The 15,634-nt window shown below is 39.5% G+C and overlaps 1 protein-coding gene across 11 annotated transcripts in view; it reads left to right on the plus strand.

The window, feature by feature from the left end:
- Window positions 1–15,634, plus strand: part of LOC121358864 (muscular LMNA interacting protein) — a 102,930-nt gene that overhangs the window by 64,822 nt on the left and 22,474 nt on the right. For 7 of the 11 annotated variants that reach the window (XM_041477396.1, XM_041477397.1, XM_041477402.1 and 4 more), the window contains 6 exons: window positions 367–432; window positions 515–598; window positions 694–753; window positions 2,462–2,506; window positions 4,977–5,021; window positions 10,781–10,906. In XM_041477396.1, the coding sequence (XP_041333330.1) occupies window positions 367–432; window positions 515–598; window positions 694–753; window positions 2,462–2,506; window positions 4,977–5,021; window positions 10,781–10,906 (426 nt within the window). Of the gene's footprint in view, window positions 1–366; window positions 433–514; window positions 599–693; window positions 754–2,461; window positions 2,507–4,976; window positions 5,022–10,780; window positions 10,907–11,228; window positions 11,760–15,634 lie in introns of those variants that run through there. The other 4 variants (XM_041477404.1, XM_041477405.1, XM_041477399.1 and 1 more) reach the window with 3 other exon arrangements.

Consider the following 15,634-nt stretch of genomic DNA (forward strand, 5'->3'; position numbering starts at 1 on the left):
GCACACAGCAGGCAGCCCCCAACACCTCTGTGGCACAAGGTGCACACTCACCATGTCACATTTACTGTGAAGGAGGTGCCTTTGTTGAAGGAGAAGACAATTGGAACTGGTAGTTTCTGATTTTCCAAAAGTGGAGATGATTCATCCTGCTTTAATACTTTCTTCTCTGTAAACCCATACCTACATTCTGAATCAGGTTTCGGTAACCTAAAGAAGATCACTAGGCCTGTAATTTCTTTCTTTTCCATCTTTCCATGGTGAAAGAGAAAGCGCCAACTTTAGAAACAGAGTATTGGAAAAACTGTATGTTTGCTCGGTTTCCAAAATTTTCAACTCAGTATCACACCAGTACCTCTTGAATTGCAGGCATTAGAAGAGCCGACCAAGCCTGCTAGTGTGACTGAAGGCCCTGCTTTGGACACTCATTCAGAGGTAGTGATGTTATTTATCTTTCAGATCTATATTTGAAATCAAAAATCAAAGTTTAACTGAGTTATCCATCCTCCCTTTTCAGATGTGCTCCCCTGCCCAGCTCAGACAACAAACAGAAGAGTTGTGTGCTGTCATTGATCAAGTCCTGCAGGACCCCTTGACTATGGTAACCCATCACTATGTGGAATGGATTTATTCTCTTCCTTCCCTTTTGTCTTCTGTCATTAACATGTCCAATCTCTGTTGAAAATAATTTTCCAGCGCCGGTGTGAGTCTTCTCCAAGTTTTCTGCAGATGAGCACAGAGTCAGATGTTGGCAAGGTAAGAGAATAAGCCCATGTCCACAGCAAGGGCTCTTTTCAAATAATTATAAAGGCAGGCAAAATCAGTAGGCAGTAGGGACTGCTGCGACAGTAAAACCAATGGCAACTCAGAGCTGCAGCTGAGAAATGCAAAATCAAAAGTGTTTGGTGGTAAAAAAAGCATGGAAAGACAGAAATGTAGCTCTGGAGTCGGTGTAGTCTTTGCTGCAGGATGCTTTCCTGAAGTGAGAAGGAGATATATATGAAAGAGAAAGAGTGTATTAAGGCTTCAGAAGCTAAAAATCTCTCATACCTTGCCTGCCATATGGCAGGGTCTCTGGCCTTCTCCCAGACTTCATCCATCCATGTGTGCTTACTACAAAGCAACCAATGTTTCTAGCTTTGGTGGCTGAAATAATCTTTCAGAACATAGGGGTTTTTTCAAGTTCATTATTTATTTTAAAATAATGGGAGTATTAAATTAATAGTTGGACTTGTTCTGAAGTTTTGATTTCATTTTAAGTCTCACCACTCCCAGAAGGAGGATGTCTGCAATACATCTTTCTTCTTGATAACTAAGAAATAGGTAGTGAGAGACAGAGTTAATTTTCCATTTCTAAACTTCTGGTTTCATTAAGTTATACTGATGTGCCTTCTGGATTCAGGATGGCTAACCAAGGGAAGAAGGTCTTGCATTCAGTTTGCTCCAGGTAAATCAAAGGGATTCATTGCAGCTATAGGAAAGTGAAAATGGCAGAAATGCAAATAAAAATGGCAGGAAAGGAATTTCTGGCAGATGAACACACCAAAAAGTTAATCCATTCAAAATATCCTGCTGAATGTCCAGTCCACCAAGCAAGAAAAAGGCACAGGTCCAGCATTTCTCAGTGGCTGTATTGAATATACAATCCAAATTTAATTTCTGTTTTTGAAAGTACTTCTGTCAATCAGCATGCAGTGGTGAATTGGACTCCAAGAGGCTGAAAGGCAGAAATGTGATAGCAGGAGAAGGATGGGCAGACAGTGTAATTGAGTGTGTTTTCCAGTGCCTGAAGAATCTGGAGTGGTTAAAATACTGCTACCAAGCTGAGTCAGAGTATCCAAAAACCACTTCCTTGGGCAATTGAGAATGGAAGGCATCTTTTAGCAGTCATAAAATCAAATAAAGGGGGGCAAAAGCTAAGCTTAACAGGATGCAGCACAGGGACCAAGCTAAAAGTGCTGAGGATCTCAGAATGAGGTCAAAAAGTGCTTAACAGAGGGTAAAAGAAGGTCATAGACATGGAAGAAAAAAAGAGCTGATAAGTAAATGCCTTAGAATTTTTATGGATTAGTCAAATTAAATCAAATTCTTGCAAACGAAAGCATGGAGATGTAATATTTTTTGTTCTGTGAGCAAATGTAACTTCAATTTCATGGGGCAATGATACCTATGGTTATCTAAAAATAAGCATTTTGTTATGAGAGTTCTCATATTAAATACCATCCTCAATATAGCAGGATCAATGGTTTTGAGCTGTAAAAATTAAGTAGTATTTTCCTACAATAAACATAAAAGCAAAGCTTAAATATACATTAGCCTCATGTATGGTGTGAATATTTCTGGAAAACTAGAGTTTTCCTGAATTTGAGCAATTAATAAATTCTCAGAATGTTGTAAATCTCTTGGAGTTACTGTTCAGAATAACTCAATAGATTGATTATATATCTATTTGTTTTTTTACAAGATGTCAACAACACTGCAGAGAGCAGCTGGGCGTGAAACCAGATATGTAAGTACTTTTACAATTGCTCTATGTTTTGCATGCAAAAATGCTTACTTTGTCTGCTCCTGGGTGAGCCTGAGCAAGTATCTGCTTGTGATATCAGATGTTGACTAGCATAGACAAGCATATATATTACAGTGCTGGCATTTGAGACTTGAGGTGTCTTCCCACTGTAGTAAATCCATCCCAGCTGGAGTCTCTTAACTGCTGTGTCTGTTGATAATTTTACCTGTGTAAATATGATGTTAAAATTAACTTTCTCACACACTTCTTTGTTTTGTTTCCTTCAAGCCTGGGGCAAGGGTTCAGCTGTTTGGTAAACAGACTGTTTGTTATGGGTACTGAAGGGTGCTTTTCTTTGGACTCAGCCTGCATGGTATAGTTTGGTAGAAATCCTGTAGTTCTTGCTTATCCTTCAGAATCTGGGATTGATCCAAACTTTTCTTTCCAAGATACAGAGCTGGCTGAAAACCCACAGTTTAGATGAATTAAAGCTGTTTTGTCACATACACGCCCATTCCAACACATGTTGAAAATGTCTATACTGAGTCATTTGTTCAATTATTGAAACATTAAGCCAAATTAACATATTAATTCTCTCTAGCATACACAGTTACTGCAGGTTCCACATTTTACTTGCAACTCATTTAGTCATGTGGTGAGAAATCTCAGCTTCCAATTCGTCATTCAGCATTTCTATTGAATCTCAAATCAAAGCAGTGCTGGCAAAGCAGCAGAGGTCTCCCAGTTTTATGCCAGCACAATGCTTGACTGATCAATTCAATTTTGCTTCCTGAATGTGGCAGTGTGCATATTTTATTGCATACTGTGATTTTTGCTTGACAGATTGTGCTGGCTCATACTAATTAGGAAGAATATCAGAGGAAAGCTTTTTAATGAAATAAAAGAGTGTACTTCAGAGGTAGTCTTTGAGAACAGAGTGTATTTAATAACACTCCAGTGCAAATCTCCAGCTCCCAAAACTGAAATATGGACATATACCGTAATTTCAGGCATCCAGCTTAGGGAAGCCTAGGGATGGCATGGAAAATCACCCTTACAAACACTTTTTGTTTCTGTTTCCACCAGAACTTTCTAGATGAATGAAATAAATCAGTATTTTAAAATGTGTTTGGGAATTACCCAGAGGTTTATTGGAAGGCCAGTCTTTGCTATAAAGTGTACAGGTGTGTTGAATATTTTGTGTGTCAGGAGACAGACTGGGGTCCCCAGTCTGGGCTGTGGTGCCTGAACTTGATGGGTCCAGGCCCTCCTGTGCTCTGCCATTGCTGTACTCTGCAGCAGAGTCTCCTGAGGGGCATATCAGGTGTCTTCAATAGCATAGCTGCATCACAGCTCTCTCCTCCTCTCTTACTCTGCTTCCTTAGTAGGATATAAAAAGGCTATTTCTGCCCCAGTTAATAATCCAGGCAGTGGTTTGTTCTCTGGCCATTAGAGAAAGGACACACAGAAATGATTTTCCACAGAGTTATCTTCTTTTTGTGTCTATGATATCTAATACTGAAGTGCTTGTCAAAATGTTGCTTTGAAAGCATTTTTGGTTAAAAGAGTAGCTTAAATTTGTTTATCAGTAATGCTAAAGTATTATTTATAACCACCACATGTAAAGGTATATATATGTATACATGGTAATATTGCTAATTGCTTCAATAGGCTATACAGAGTAGTAGATTTTAAAAGTATGTTGAAATAGCCTGCCATTTGACAATTAAAATGTTATAGATTTGCCTTGGCCTCAGCTACCTTTTATATTCTCATGAACTTCAGAACCCTTTAAGGATATAGATGATTGTACAAACAGCAAGTGAGTGTATAAAAAAAATGAAAACTAACTTCAGTTTATACCAGCTCACAACTAAGTACTACAGTTGTAATTTAATGACATTTAAATCTGTATGGTGTTTGATATGATTTTATTCACCATTTAATAATAATGTATTTCTATTGGCTTTAGGGATGATATTGCTGATTTTTAATAATAATACAATGATTCTCTAGATAGGATTTTCTCATGATTAACTGGAAAAATGAATGTCCATATTACTGACATGTATACTTAAGTTGGATTCTACTTCTCCTGCTATAAAGTGAGAAAAGGTTGAGAAGGTACTCAACCCAGTACTATTCATAATGTTAATAATATTGATGCTGCAAATTAACAGACAATGACAGGCTCAGAAAAATAAGATTTAAATTTCAATATTAGATCAAGATGAAAGACAGAAATTTCTTTGCACTTGGAAAAAAGAATTCCTAAAATCTTAACAGGCATTTGACTATATATAGAAATAAACTGGAAATGAGAATGTTTTTTATTCTTTTAAACCACTGTGTCAGTGGGAAAACCTTCTGTAGCTAAGTTAAGCCTAGTGCTGTACCTGAATTTTTTTTTCTGTCATCATTATAATCAAAAAGACATTGCATGTAATACTGTATATATTCATCTTTTTTGCAGGCCAACCTTTACAAATCAGTGCCTACAGTAACTGAGAGTCAGCTGGTATGTAGAGCACAGCTGTGATATACTGTTTTTCAAAATTTGCACAAGCACAAAATTTTATTAATTATTTGCTTTCGTAGTCCTTTGAAAAAAACTCCAGTCAATATCTTTTTAAAAAGCTGCATTGCTTCTACAGAGCTGTATTGGTTTTTTTTTTCTGATCTGAATACACATCTTGTAAACCCATGGGCCAAATGCCAAACTCCAGAGTCACGCTGAATCTTGAGGTGCATGACAGCAGTAGAGTCAGCTGCTTGTTCCTGGACTCTTTCAATATTCTACTTGTACAGTTTTGTTTAAATGTAAAAAGATTCTACCATCTATTTCCTTCTTACTCTCTGTTTTATGTCAAAGCTGCTTCGATGAGTCAAAAACAAGGGTAAGATCAAATAAGAAAGGGAGATTATATATCAGATGTTCATTTTAGCTCTGATCACAATTTCATCTTGTTGGAGCCAAAATTTCTAAAGGGTCAGAAGAGAAATCATGGAGTCTGCCCAAGTGACAGTGATCACTAATGGATGCTTAGGGAAAAAAGAAGATGTGGATGAGATATTTGTCCCTTGTATTTCAACTAATGGAATCTTAAGGACTTCCTGAACCAAGTTCTTCTCCTAGCAATCTTTGACTAATTCTTTCATGATTTTTCCAGTTACTTTTGGAATTTAGTTATATTTTGATCTTTATAACATTCTCTAGCAATAGACTTTACTTTTAAATTATGCATGGTGCAAAATAGTACTTTAGTCCTTTGTTTTAAACCTATGACTTGACCTCAATTCTTGTACTGAAATAGCAAATAATATTTCTTTCTTTGCTTTCTAAATAACATCATTTTTTAGGTATTGCACTAATATCTAGACCTAGCACTACCAGTCATGTCAGTTTCATGTAGAAAATTAAAAATTGCTTGGTCACTCTTTGAAAAGCATGGATACTATCCCATAGTACTGATGATGCTTCTTGCCCTTTTCTATATCTTTTTCAGATATTTGTTTTTGAGATTGGGAGACTAAAACCATAAACTACTCTTGTATAGCTCTGAATACAAAACTTTCTATTTACATGAGGATGTGATAAGGTCCTTTATTGTTATTTCTGTTCCTTTCTTAACAATTTGTAGTACTTTATTTAGTTCTCCCTACTTGTGTTGAGCAGCAAGCCAATGTTTGCACAGAACTATACACAATAAAGTCAAGATGTATTTCCTGAGTAGTGAGAGCTGGCTTCTCAGCTAATTAGCTCATTGGTGCATAAGCATGAGCAAATTTGGGATGTAGTTTAGTTTTTTTGCTGTGAAATGTGTCAATACTGAATTCAGTTATGTTTCATCTACCTTTTATTATTCATTTACTCAATATTTTAGGATCTCTCTGTAACTCTTTGTACCAATATTTTTAGTCCCCTAATTGCTATTACCAGCAAACTTTGTCACCTTACCAGACAATCTTTTCTGTCTGATCTGCACCCATAATTCAAAGCCCAGATTCCCAAGCAGATTTCTCAGGAACTCTGTTTGTGACTTGTTCCAACCCTGGTGCTGTGGACAGGGACACCTTTGACTAGACCACATTACTCAGAGCTCCATCCAACTTGAGGTGGGCTGGGGCATCCACAACTACTCTGGGCAACCTGTTCCAGCGCCTCACCACTCTCACAGTAAATAATTTATTCCTAATACCTAAGTAAACCTGCCCTCTTTCTGTTTCAAGCAAATCTCCCTCGTTCTCTCACTGATGGAATGGAGTTGCAACTGGGACCTGACCCACCAGTTTCAGCAAGATCTCAGGGGCAACCAGGGTCATAATAACAGGGGAGAAAGTTATAGTTCACGTGCCCATACCTCTGCCAACATTCAGTCTTCTGACTTTTTGGACAGGTATTATGCAAGGCTCATTTTCATGCAAAATACCTTCTGTTCCTGAGGGAGGGTGGCCCTCTCCATGCTGTCCATAGAGAGGCACCCTGGCCCAGCCTGTAGCTTATTTCTAATTGTGCACTTGCTGACCTGGGTCAAACCCATGACAGAGAATGCCCTGGCACTGGGTCAGTATCACTGATTATGGGTCAGCTCTGGAACTTGTGCTTTGGCCTGTGTAATTTGCTGAAAGTTCTGTACACATAACGATGGCAGTCCAGTGCTACCATAACAGCCTTTACCATTTTTTAATATTGTTGCAGGAAGACCAGCGGTTTCCTTGGCAAAATTTAGTTTTAGATTGTTTCTCAGCATGTCAGCTGTGACATTTGACATACAAAAAAGAGTTCAAGTTCTTAGTTTTGGATCAAAGATTTTATGTAGCTTGTCAGGGTGCTAATAAAGTGTTTAGAATTCTGGTTGCTGGCTGATATCTGTCGCTCTGTTAGCAGAGTCAGACATAAACATATGACTCAGTCAGCATTTGAGTACATGATGTTGTTTAGAAAATGCTTCCTTAAAAGCATTTCTACAGCATGCTTTTGGGAGAGGTTTCTTACAAAAGGAGAGTAGCTTATCCTTGGTGATTTCAGGTACCACAATGGGCTTTTGATTGCATGGTTACATGGTGTGGAGGAGTGCCAGAAGACCACATGTCCTTTGCTTAATAATAACTGGATAACAACTGTACCTTTCTTTTTAAATTTATATTTACCTTTATGTTGAAATCCAGACATTTTATGGATGCTTTTTAGAAATATTGATAGAAAAATAAGTATCTTTTGGTGAATCCTACAAAGTCATGAAATATGGACTAGAAATTCATTAAATGAGCACTGCATCTTTGAAAAATTTGATCTTTGTAATGAAAACATTTTTTGATGCAGCTTGACAGTTACTATTCTTTAAAAAAATAATATCACTGCATGGCTGATTTTTTGCTTCCAGTTGAATATTTTTCTTACTTGATGAGACAAATGAAAGGGCCCCAATCTGTGGAGAGGAGGGACAGTAAAAAACACAAATCTAAGGGAAAATATTTTGCCCCCTAGACCTCATCCTGCCTGGGAGCGTTGTGCTCCTGCCTGCCTCTGCTGCCTTCACCTCATACCCTGGGCTGTGCTCTGTCCTTTCCCAGGGCAGAAGCAGAGCACAAAATACCCTCTGCACCCTCCCCTCCAATGGACATCCCGCTTGCCCTGTCCTTGCTGGATGCCTGCAGATCTCGTTTTAGGGTGATCCATGACTCAGTTTACATGCTGTGTCCAGCAATCTCAGCTGCATCATTTTAAGCTTACTTTCATAGTAAACTTCTCTTTTTCCAGACTGACTGATGAAGTGTGTTACTCTTATAAATAGGCAGCAGGGTGTTATTGAGTATACATATTTATTTTATAAATAAATCTAATAGTGAATCAAGTTTCTTCTCTGCATTTTTATACCCGGCTGGATACTGAGGATGGGGAGATGTGACAGCACTTATTTCTCAGATGGGCAAGCTGCCTCTCTGTGCTGCAACCACAGAAGGAGCTCAGCAGCAGTCCTGTTGTTACCTACATCAGTTGTGACAGAGACCACTTATTTTCTGTGGGTTAGTCATAACAGAAGAGAATACAACGGACTCATTTAAAAGTTTAAATTCAATCACAGATCTTGGAAGACTTGACTACTTTAAAAATTCCAGTGAGAAAGTGTACTTTTTCTTCCTTTTTTTTTGGCTCACTGAACATGTCTATTTTAAAATTATCCCTTAGCCTCTACTTAGAGTTTATGCCACAATCCATCTTGTCAGATACTACAGTAAGAATTAAAAAAAAAAAAAAAACCACAGATATACTAAATTGAGAAGGTAATAGTCAAATTTTTTGGTTGACTGGTTGACAGCGAAGTAATTTTTTCTTGGTGAAATAATCCAATTTGTCTGAAATGATGGGTATTGCATATCCATACTGATCAGATCCTCTAAAATTGTACTTTTCCAACTGAACTCTTAAAGATGCTGTCACTCTGTCACCGAGGTGAGTGGCTCTAGTGCTGGCATGATTGACAGTGGAGCGCTCCAGTGGGGTGCACAGAGGGGCTTCCTGAGCCAGGGGAACCTCAGAGGGAGCTGGAGAGAAGAACTGGCTGGCTGGCCAGGCTCAGAGAGTGGGGGTGAATGGAGTTAAATCTGGCTGGTGGCCGGTCACAAAGGTGCTCCCCAAGGCTCAGTATTAAAGCCTGTTCTGCTTAGTATCTTTATTGATGATCTGTATGGGAGGATTTCATACACCCTCAGCCAGTTTGCAAGTTGGGTGTTGATCTTCTGGGTAAGTGGGTTCTGTGCAGAGGGATCTGGACGGGCTGGGGAGATGGGCTGAGGTCAGTGGTATGAGGTTCAACAAGGCCGAGTGCTGGGTCCTGCCCTTGGGCCACAACAACCCCATGCAGAGCTACAGGCTGGGGCAGAGTGCCTGGAAAGGGACCCAGTGGGAAAGGATCTGGGGGTGCTGGGCAGCAGCAGCTGAGCATGAGTCACTGTGAGCCCAGGTGGGCAGGAAGGGCAGTGGCATCCTGGCCTGTGTCAGCAATAGAGTGGCCAGCAGGAGCAGGGCAGGGATTGTCCCCCTGTACTCAGCACTGGTGAAGCCACAGCTCCAGTGCTGAGTCCAGGTCTGGGCCCCTCACCGTGAGAAGGACATTGAGGGTCTGGAGTGAGCCCAGGGAAGGGAAATGGAGCTGGTGAAGGGTCTGGAGCACACGTCCTGGGAGGAGCAGCTGAGGAAGCTGGGGGTGTTTAGCCTGGAGAAAAGGAAGGTCAGAGGAGACCTTATCACTGTCTACAAGTGCCCGAAAGGACACTGTAGCAAGGTAGTGATAAGACAAGAGGAAATGGCCTCAAGTCATGTCAGGCAAGGTTTATACTGAACATTAAGAAAAAATTCTTCAGCTTGCACAGGGAAGTGGTTGAATCACCATCCCTGGAAGAATTTAAAACATGTGTAGATGTGGCTCTTAGTGATATAGTTTACTGGTGGGCCTGGCAGCCGTAGGGCATTGGTGGGACTCTATGATCTTAAAGACCTTTTCCAATCAAAAAAATCCTATTCTAAATGAGTGTCATTTACAGTACCTGAAATCAATAGTATGTCTCCACTTTTGGTACTCTGTCTTAAAATTTCCACTTATTGGACATAATATTCTGCAGGTGTTTAAAAGATGTATAGATGGAGTACTCACGTACATGGTTTAGTTGTGAACTTGGCAGTAGTGGGTTTATGGGTGGACTCAATGATTGTAAGGGTCTTTTCCACTCTGTGTGATTCAGTGACTCTATAGAATCCAGCACACAATCACTGGTATTATTCCCCAGTAAGACATGCTTCTGCCTGGGTGTATGTTAACAGCATCACAGGTTGTCCTTCCTTCCTTCACAGTTACTGTTTTGAGGAGCCCGGTGTGAAAGCAGATGTGTGACTGTCCATAAAGTGTGACTTGAACTTATCAAGCTGCAGCTGAACATCCAGAAAAAAAACAGCCAGCAAAACCCACAAACCATGGTCTGACAGCTCTGTAGCTATTTTTTGTCAGTAATAAACACATGCCAGCGATGAAGTTCTGTGCCTAAAAGCAGCTCTTGGCACTTTTGCCCACTATTTGTATTAGAAGTAGTCCAGGCAGCATGACACCTGAATAATTTTGGTGGTGAAACACCATTTCATTAATTTCATTAAGAAAATTTTTTAAAATATAGTCAGTACAGCCCCACCAGAATTGACTTGTCTAACAAATATTCTGTAAATGGTAAGGTATTTTATGTGATTCTTCCATCTCTTTTCTCCTGGGTGTGCTATGGGTCAAGACAAAACCTGGTGTCATTCGTCCCGTGCTGGTGAAAGGAAAGAGTGCACAGCAAAAGGAGGAGCCCTATCAACCCAATCCTTTTAAAAAGTACCTTGAAGAAATCAGTGATCAAAATATTGAGCAGGTGAGTAGGTCTCACTCTGAAGAATTTGTAGCCTCAGCTAATTTCCCTAAAGATGAAGGAATAAACATAGATCCTTGTTTTGTCCCGGTCTCTTTTTTTTTTTTTTTTTGCAAAGTGAGATGGTTCCCCAAGGGGCACCTGGCTCCTAAAGGAAGGTCTTCAACCTGAGATAGACAGCTGGGCTTTCTACAGAGCCTTTTTTTTTTTTTTTTTTTTTTTTGTGATGTAAAAACCTGTACGTTGAGGAGAGGACCTTTTCATGATGTCTGTAAGGAACATTGTAAAAAAGGGGGTTGAAATCCTGTGCTTCCCTGTCAAACAGGTGTCTAGACCATATCTACTAGAAAGTGCTTCCTCCATCTGTGGCCCAGACCTGAATCTTCTCTGAAGAGAAATGACAGCAAGGACTGGGCAAGGCTCACAGCTTCCTCTCCAAGGCAGACTGTAGAGGAGCCCCAGTGTGTTTCTGTTTCACTTCCAGTGCACAGCTCCCCCCGGTCCATAGCTCCCCCAGGTCCACATCCATGTCCCTCCACAGACTGAGTGCGGGTACAGCTGTACCACCTGTGATGGTGGGGCAGCAAAGATGCTGTCTCCTACCACAGCTCTCTGCACGAAGCCACAGGATCACTTTGCAAAAACACATCTTGGACTGTGCTGACCTGTATGAGGCCTTATTTCAGAGAAGTCCAGATAAATGGCTGTGACAGTCTTTCCTGATGTATTTGTGTTTGTGTGCATTACTGGGAAAAAAAATTAAATATGATACCTAATGTCCCTGTAAGAGTTTGTTATTAGCCTATCCAGTATGTTCCAAATCTTCCATCTGGAGGGAAGTAAAATGAAGCCAATAGTCCTCTTGTCAGACACAATGTGAATAAAATACCTTGCTAATTGAATTTCTCTTACTCCTGTGCTTCTCTACTCACATTAGACATTTTTGAAAAGGCAGCCCTCTCTTCTTCCTTTTAAAACACAATATAATTAAGAATTTAATTTTAGCTCTTTCCATTTCTCTCCATAGCTCTGATTTGATGTAGAAAAATCCAAGAACTCCTCAAGTGTACTGCAGCAGTACAGAGGAAAATAATTGTGGTAGGAGTGGGTTCCAGCAACACGTATTGATGGCATCAGAAGGTTTCCATAGAATGTAGAGATTATATAAAATAGAAGAAAAAACTAATAGAAATAGTGATTTACAGTTTGATTTTGAACTTTTGAGGTTGACAGTGAATATTTGAGTTCAGTGACTACAGGTGAGTTGATAGTGAGTTGTTCATGCTTTAACTTACTGAAAGCCTTCAGATTCCAAGGTGCTGTGCTGCCAGTTTCCTGGAATGAAAGAGCAGAAGAGTTATCTGGACATTTTACTATAGAGCTTTTGCCCATGGCCACCTCAGCAGAGCCTTCCTTTAAAAGCAGGGGCAGTTCAGACCTCCCTTTCATCAGGGCTGGACACTGATTATGCTGGCTATGGCTTTACTGATGATTGGATTATGTAATTCACCAAACTTCCTCTTTTCAGACAAATAGAAACCAGGGGTTATTGCCAGGGCTTGAAGCATTATGACATTTGAAGCTAACTGTGGAAACCAATCAACTTACACTTTATAAATTACTTGTGGCACATATTACTGAAATACTGACAGCATAATAAGTCTAATGTTGTTGTTACAATAGAAGGCAAAGTTATTTATATGAAAGCTATACATTAAAATGAACAAAAAATACTGCATTATCTTTAATAGATGGAAAAGTTGATTTCACAATTAATAGGTTCAGTTTTGCTTCCTTCATGTAAACAAATTATGTTGTACACTTTATAGTACTGATAAATTGGTACCTTTGTCCTAAGCGAAGTAATATTAGATGTTGCTGTAAAATACGTGTTATTTTAGAACATCTTCATAAAAACATTTTTGTTCTGATAAAAGAAGTAATGACTTGTATTCAGATGGGTTCACTTAACAGAAACTGGTTTTGTTTGTGTGAGAAATGGCTATATGACTCTCATTGTGATCTCATAGAACAATTAATAGTATAATAATATGTGGACGTAGGGAAAACACTGAAGTGCTGAACAAGACAGCATATGCTCTTAATTTCAGCTCCTGCCTTCCAGAGCAGGTTCATGGTACTGATATTATATCCCTTGTGGGTGGAGGGGACTTGGATGCCCAAGTGAGGATGTTCACAATCTTTCAGCACCTGTGAAAATTTCCTGAGGGATTTTAGCGCCGCTAGGAGGGCTGCAGCACTGACTGGGGAACTGGGCTTGGTGCCAAGACAACAGCTTGAAAATTGCTCTGGTTTTCTCTAGCTGTGAGTTTTTTAGCCTGTAAAGACTAATGACTGATTTTCCCCCTTCACCTGCTCTCAGTAAAAGCATTTTTGGCTGCACGGTGGCTGACTGCCAAAGAGGGGGAGTTCTTCCTACCAATATTCTCCCCAAATTGGGTAAATTACTGCTTTCATGGGATATAAGAGCTGGGAATTAAAACTAGGAGACTGGAAGTTAGGCATTCTGTTATCTATGAAAGAGCTGGTGCTAATCTGTCCTCAGATAAGAATTTAGGAGGCATTGATTGTGGCTGTGGGCCAAAGTGCTCATACTGTTACAGATTTTCCCTGTTTTTCTTAGAAGATTTTCCCAGTCATGCTGGGAGGTTCAGATCTTACATTTCTATTCTCTCTCTCTCTCTGAGTTTTCTTTTCCTTTCTTTCAAATACCGTTGCCAACAACAACCTCTCTAGGTAGTGTTGCTGCCTCTCCTTCACGTAGCCCACCTTGAAAGGGACAGAGCCTTTCAGACTGCATCTTTGAGGAGGGTAGAGAGTAGATGTGATTCCAGATGGCATCAGATTTATTAATTTATCTCTTTTGATTTTCCTTAGACCTCTGCAGTACCCCCCTGCCCTGCTGAACCTCTCAGTGTGACACTGAGCACTGGTGACTATGTGGGTGACATTCAGTTTGAGACAAAATGATGCAGCCAGCTGTAACTGCTGACCTTCAGCTTCACATCCCTCTGTTGAACACGCTGTGTGTTCTGCACACCAGAGAGTAGCTTGTTTGTTTTTCATTTCATTGAGAAATGTTGCTATGTGGAAAAGTCAATTTCCTTTAGAAAGGAATAGTTTTTCCTTTAACAGGTAGATGATCTCATGCAAATAATCCAAAGTAATTAACACAGAAAAAAATATCTAAATTAGCAGAGATCATCTGGAAAGGATGTAGTTCAGCTCACAGATATCTTTCATCATCTGTGTTCTGGGCACAGTGTGTATAGATTTAGACTCATGTGTCAATAAAATTTATAAACCAAGGAAAAACCCCAATTTATTTTGGCTTTTTTTTTTTTCATGTTAGCATTTGCTGCCACCTTTTATTTTTTTTGTTCCCCCTGAGGGCCTATACAAGTGATGTTACTGTTAGCTAGTGGATATTCATCCCTCAAACACTTTTTACAGACAGAGTGTAATGTTTTAGAGGTTCCAATCCAACAATATTAAGCTTCACACATTTTTAGATGCCTTTAGATACTGGAGATTGTATTTTTCTCATCATGAGAAATAATTTTTTTCCTCTTAGTACATTTCAGTAGCATTCCAGGAATTTTCTAAGTATATCCCACTTTGTTCAAAAGAGAACCATGAAATAGGCTGGAACTGGAAATAAATCTGTAACAGTGCTGATATGACAGCTTTATGAAGATTTTAATTTGAAATTGGGGAAACAATTTTTTTTTTTTGAGGAAAGTTAAGCATTTTGCTACATAATTATATAAAATGACTCATAAGGAATGTTAGACAATTCATGTGCTTGCAAACATTTATTAACAAAAATGTTTACAGACCTCTTTGTCATTTAAAAAATAAATTACTTTGGGCAATGGAAAAAGAACGATAAGGATGAACTAAAGAGATATTAGCTACATTTGGTGTGAACTTGTGTGACCAGTTTGCAAAGGTTTAGCATTAACAGCAGCAGGACTGGTGCCTTTGAAGAGGCACGGCAGGAAGCAAGGCTGGCGTGAAGTGGCTGGGCTGCTGCCGGGCTCTGATCCTCTGTTTGCTCATGCTCACTCTTTTGGTGGGCGATGCATTAGCTTCTGCTGGAACTAATCACAGCTCTTGTCACAAATTTTATGGTTCTTTGGCTCAAAGGCACAGCACAGTGGAGTTGCTGGTCTAGACAGCCAGCCAACTAAGTGAGAATCCAGGATGTATTATGTCAACAGCCTTGATAAAATCTAAGTGCAAGATGTGTGCCAAGACCTGGGTATGCCTCCTTTACTCTATCCCAATTCTTTTGAAAATCTCTTTTTAAAAAGTGTTTTATCCTTAGGTAGAAAAAGAGCATACATACTGGGTTTCCTTAACCAGAAACACCATTAACTGCTGACATCTTAGAGCAGCAAAAAATATTGTGTGTGTGCCTTCACTGGTTTAACACTTAAATGTCTCAAAAGTCTTGTTGGAGTCTTGCTAAAAACCCTGGAGTGCTCCTGCTCATATACAAATACAGCTGCCTTTTGTACCTTTCAGACACCGTTTTTACATTGGTTTTGTTCCTGTTCTGTTAAATCCCCCAAACATGATCGTTTTATCTTAGCACAGGATCCTTTAGGGATTTTCTTTTCTTTTCTGTTGCTTGAGCACCAGTTGAGCTGCAGGAGGGAGATGCACTGGACCCCAGTCAAAGTATAACTGGTTTAATGGGACATC

This window comes from Pyrgilauda ruficollis, unplaced genomic scaffold (genome assembly GCF_017590135.1).
Source record: "Pyrgilauda ruficollis isolate IOZ18807 unplaced genomic scaffold, ASM1759013v1 scaffold40, whole genome shotgun sequence".
NCBI classification, from domain to species: Eukaryota; Metazoa; Chordata; class Aves; order Passeriformes; family Passeridae; genus Pyrgilauda; species Pyrgilauda ruficollis.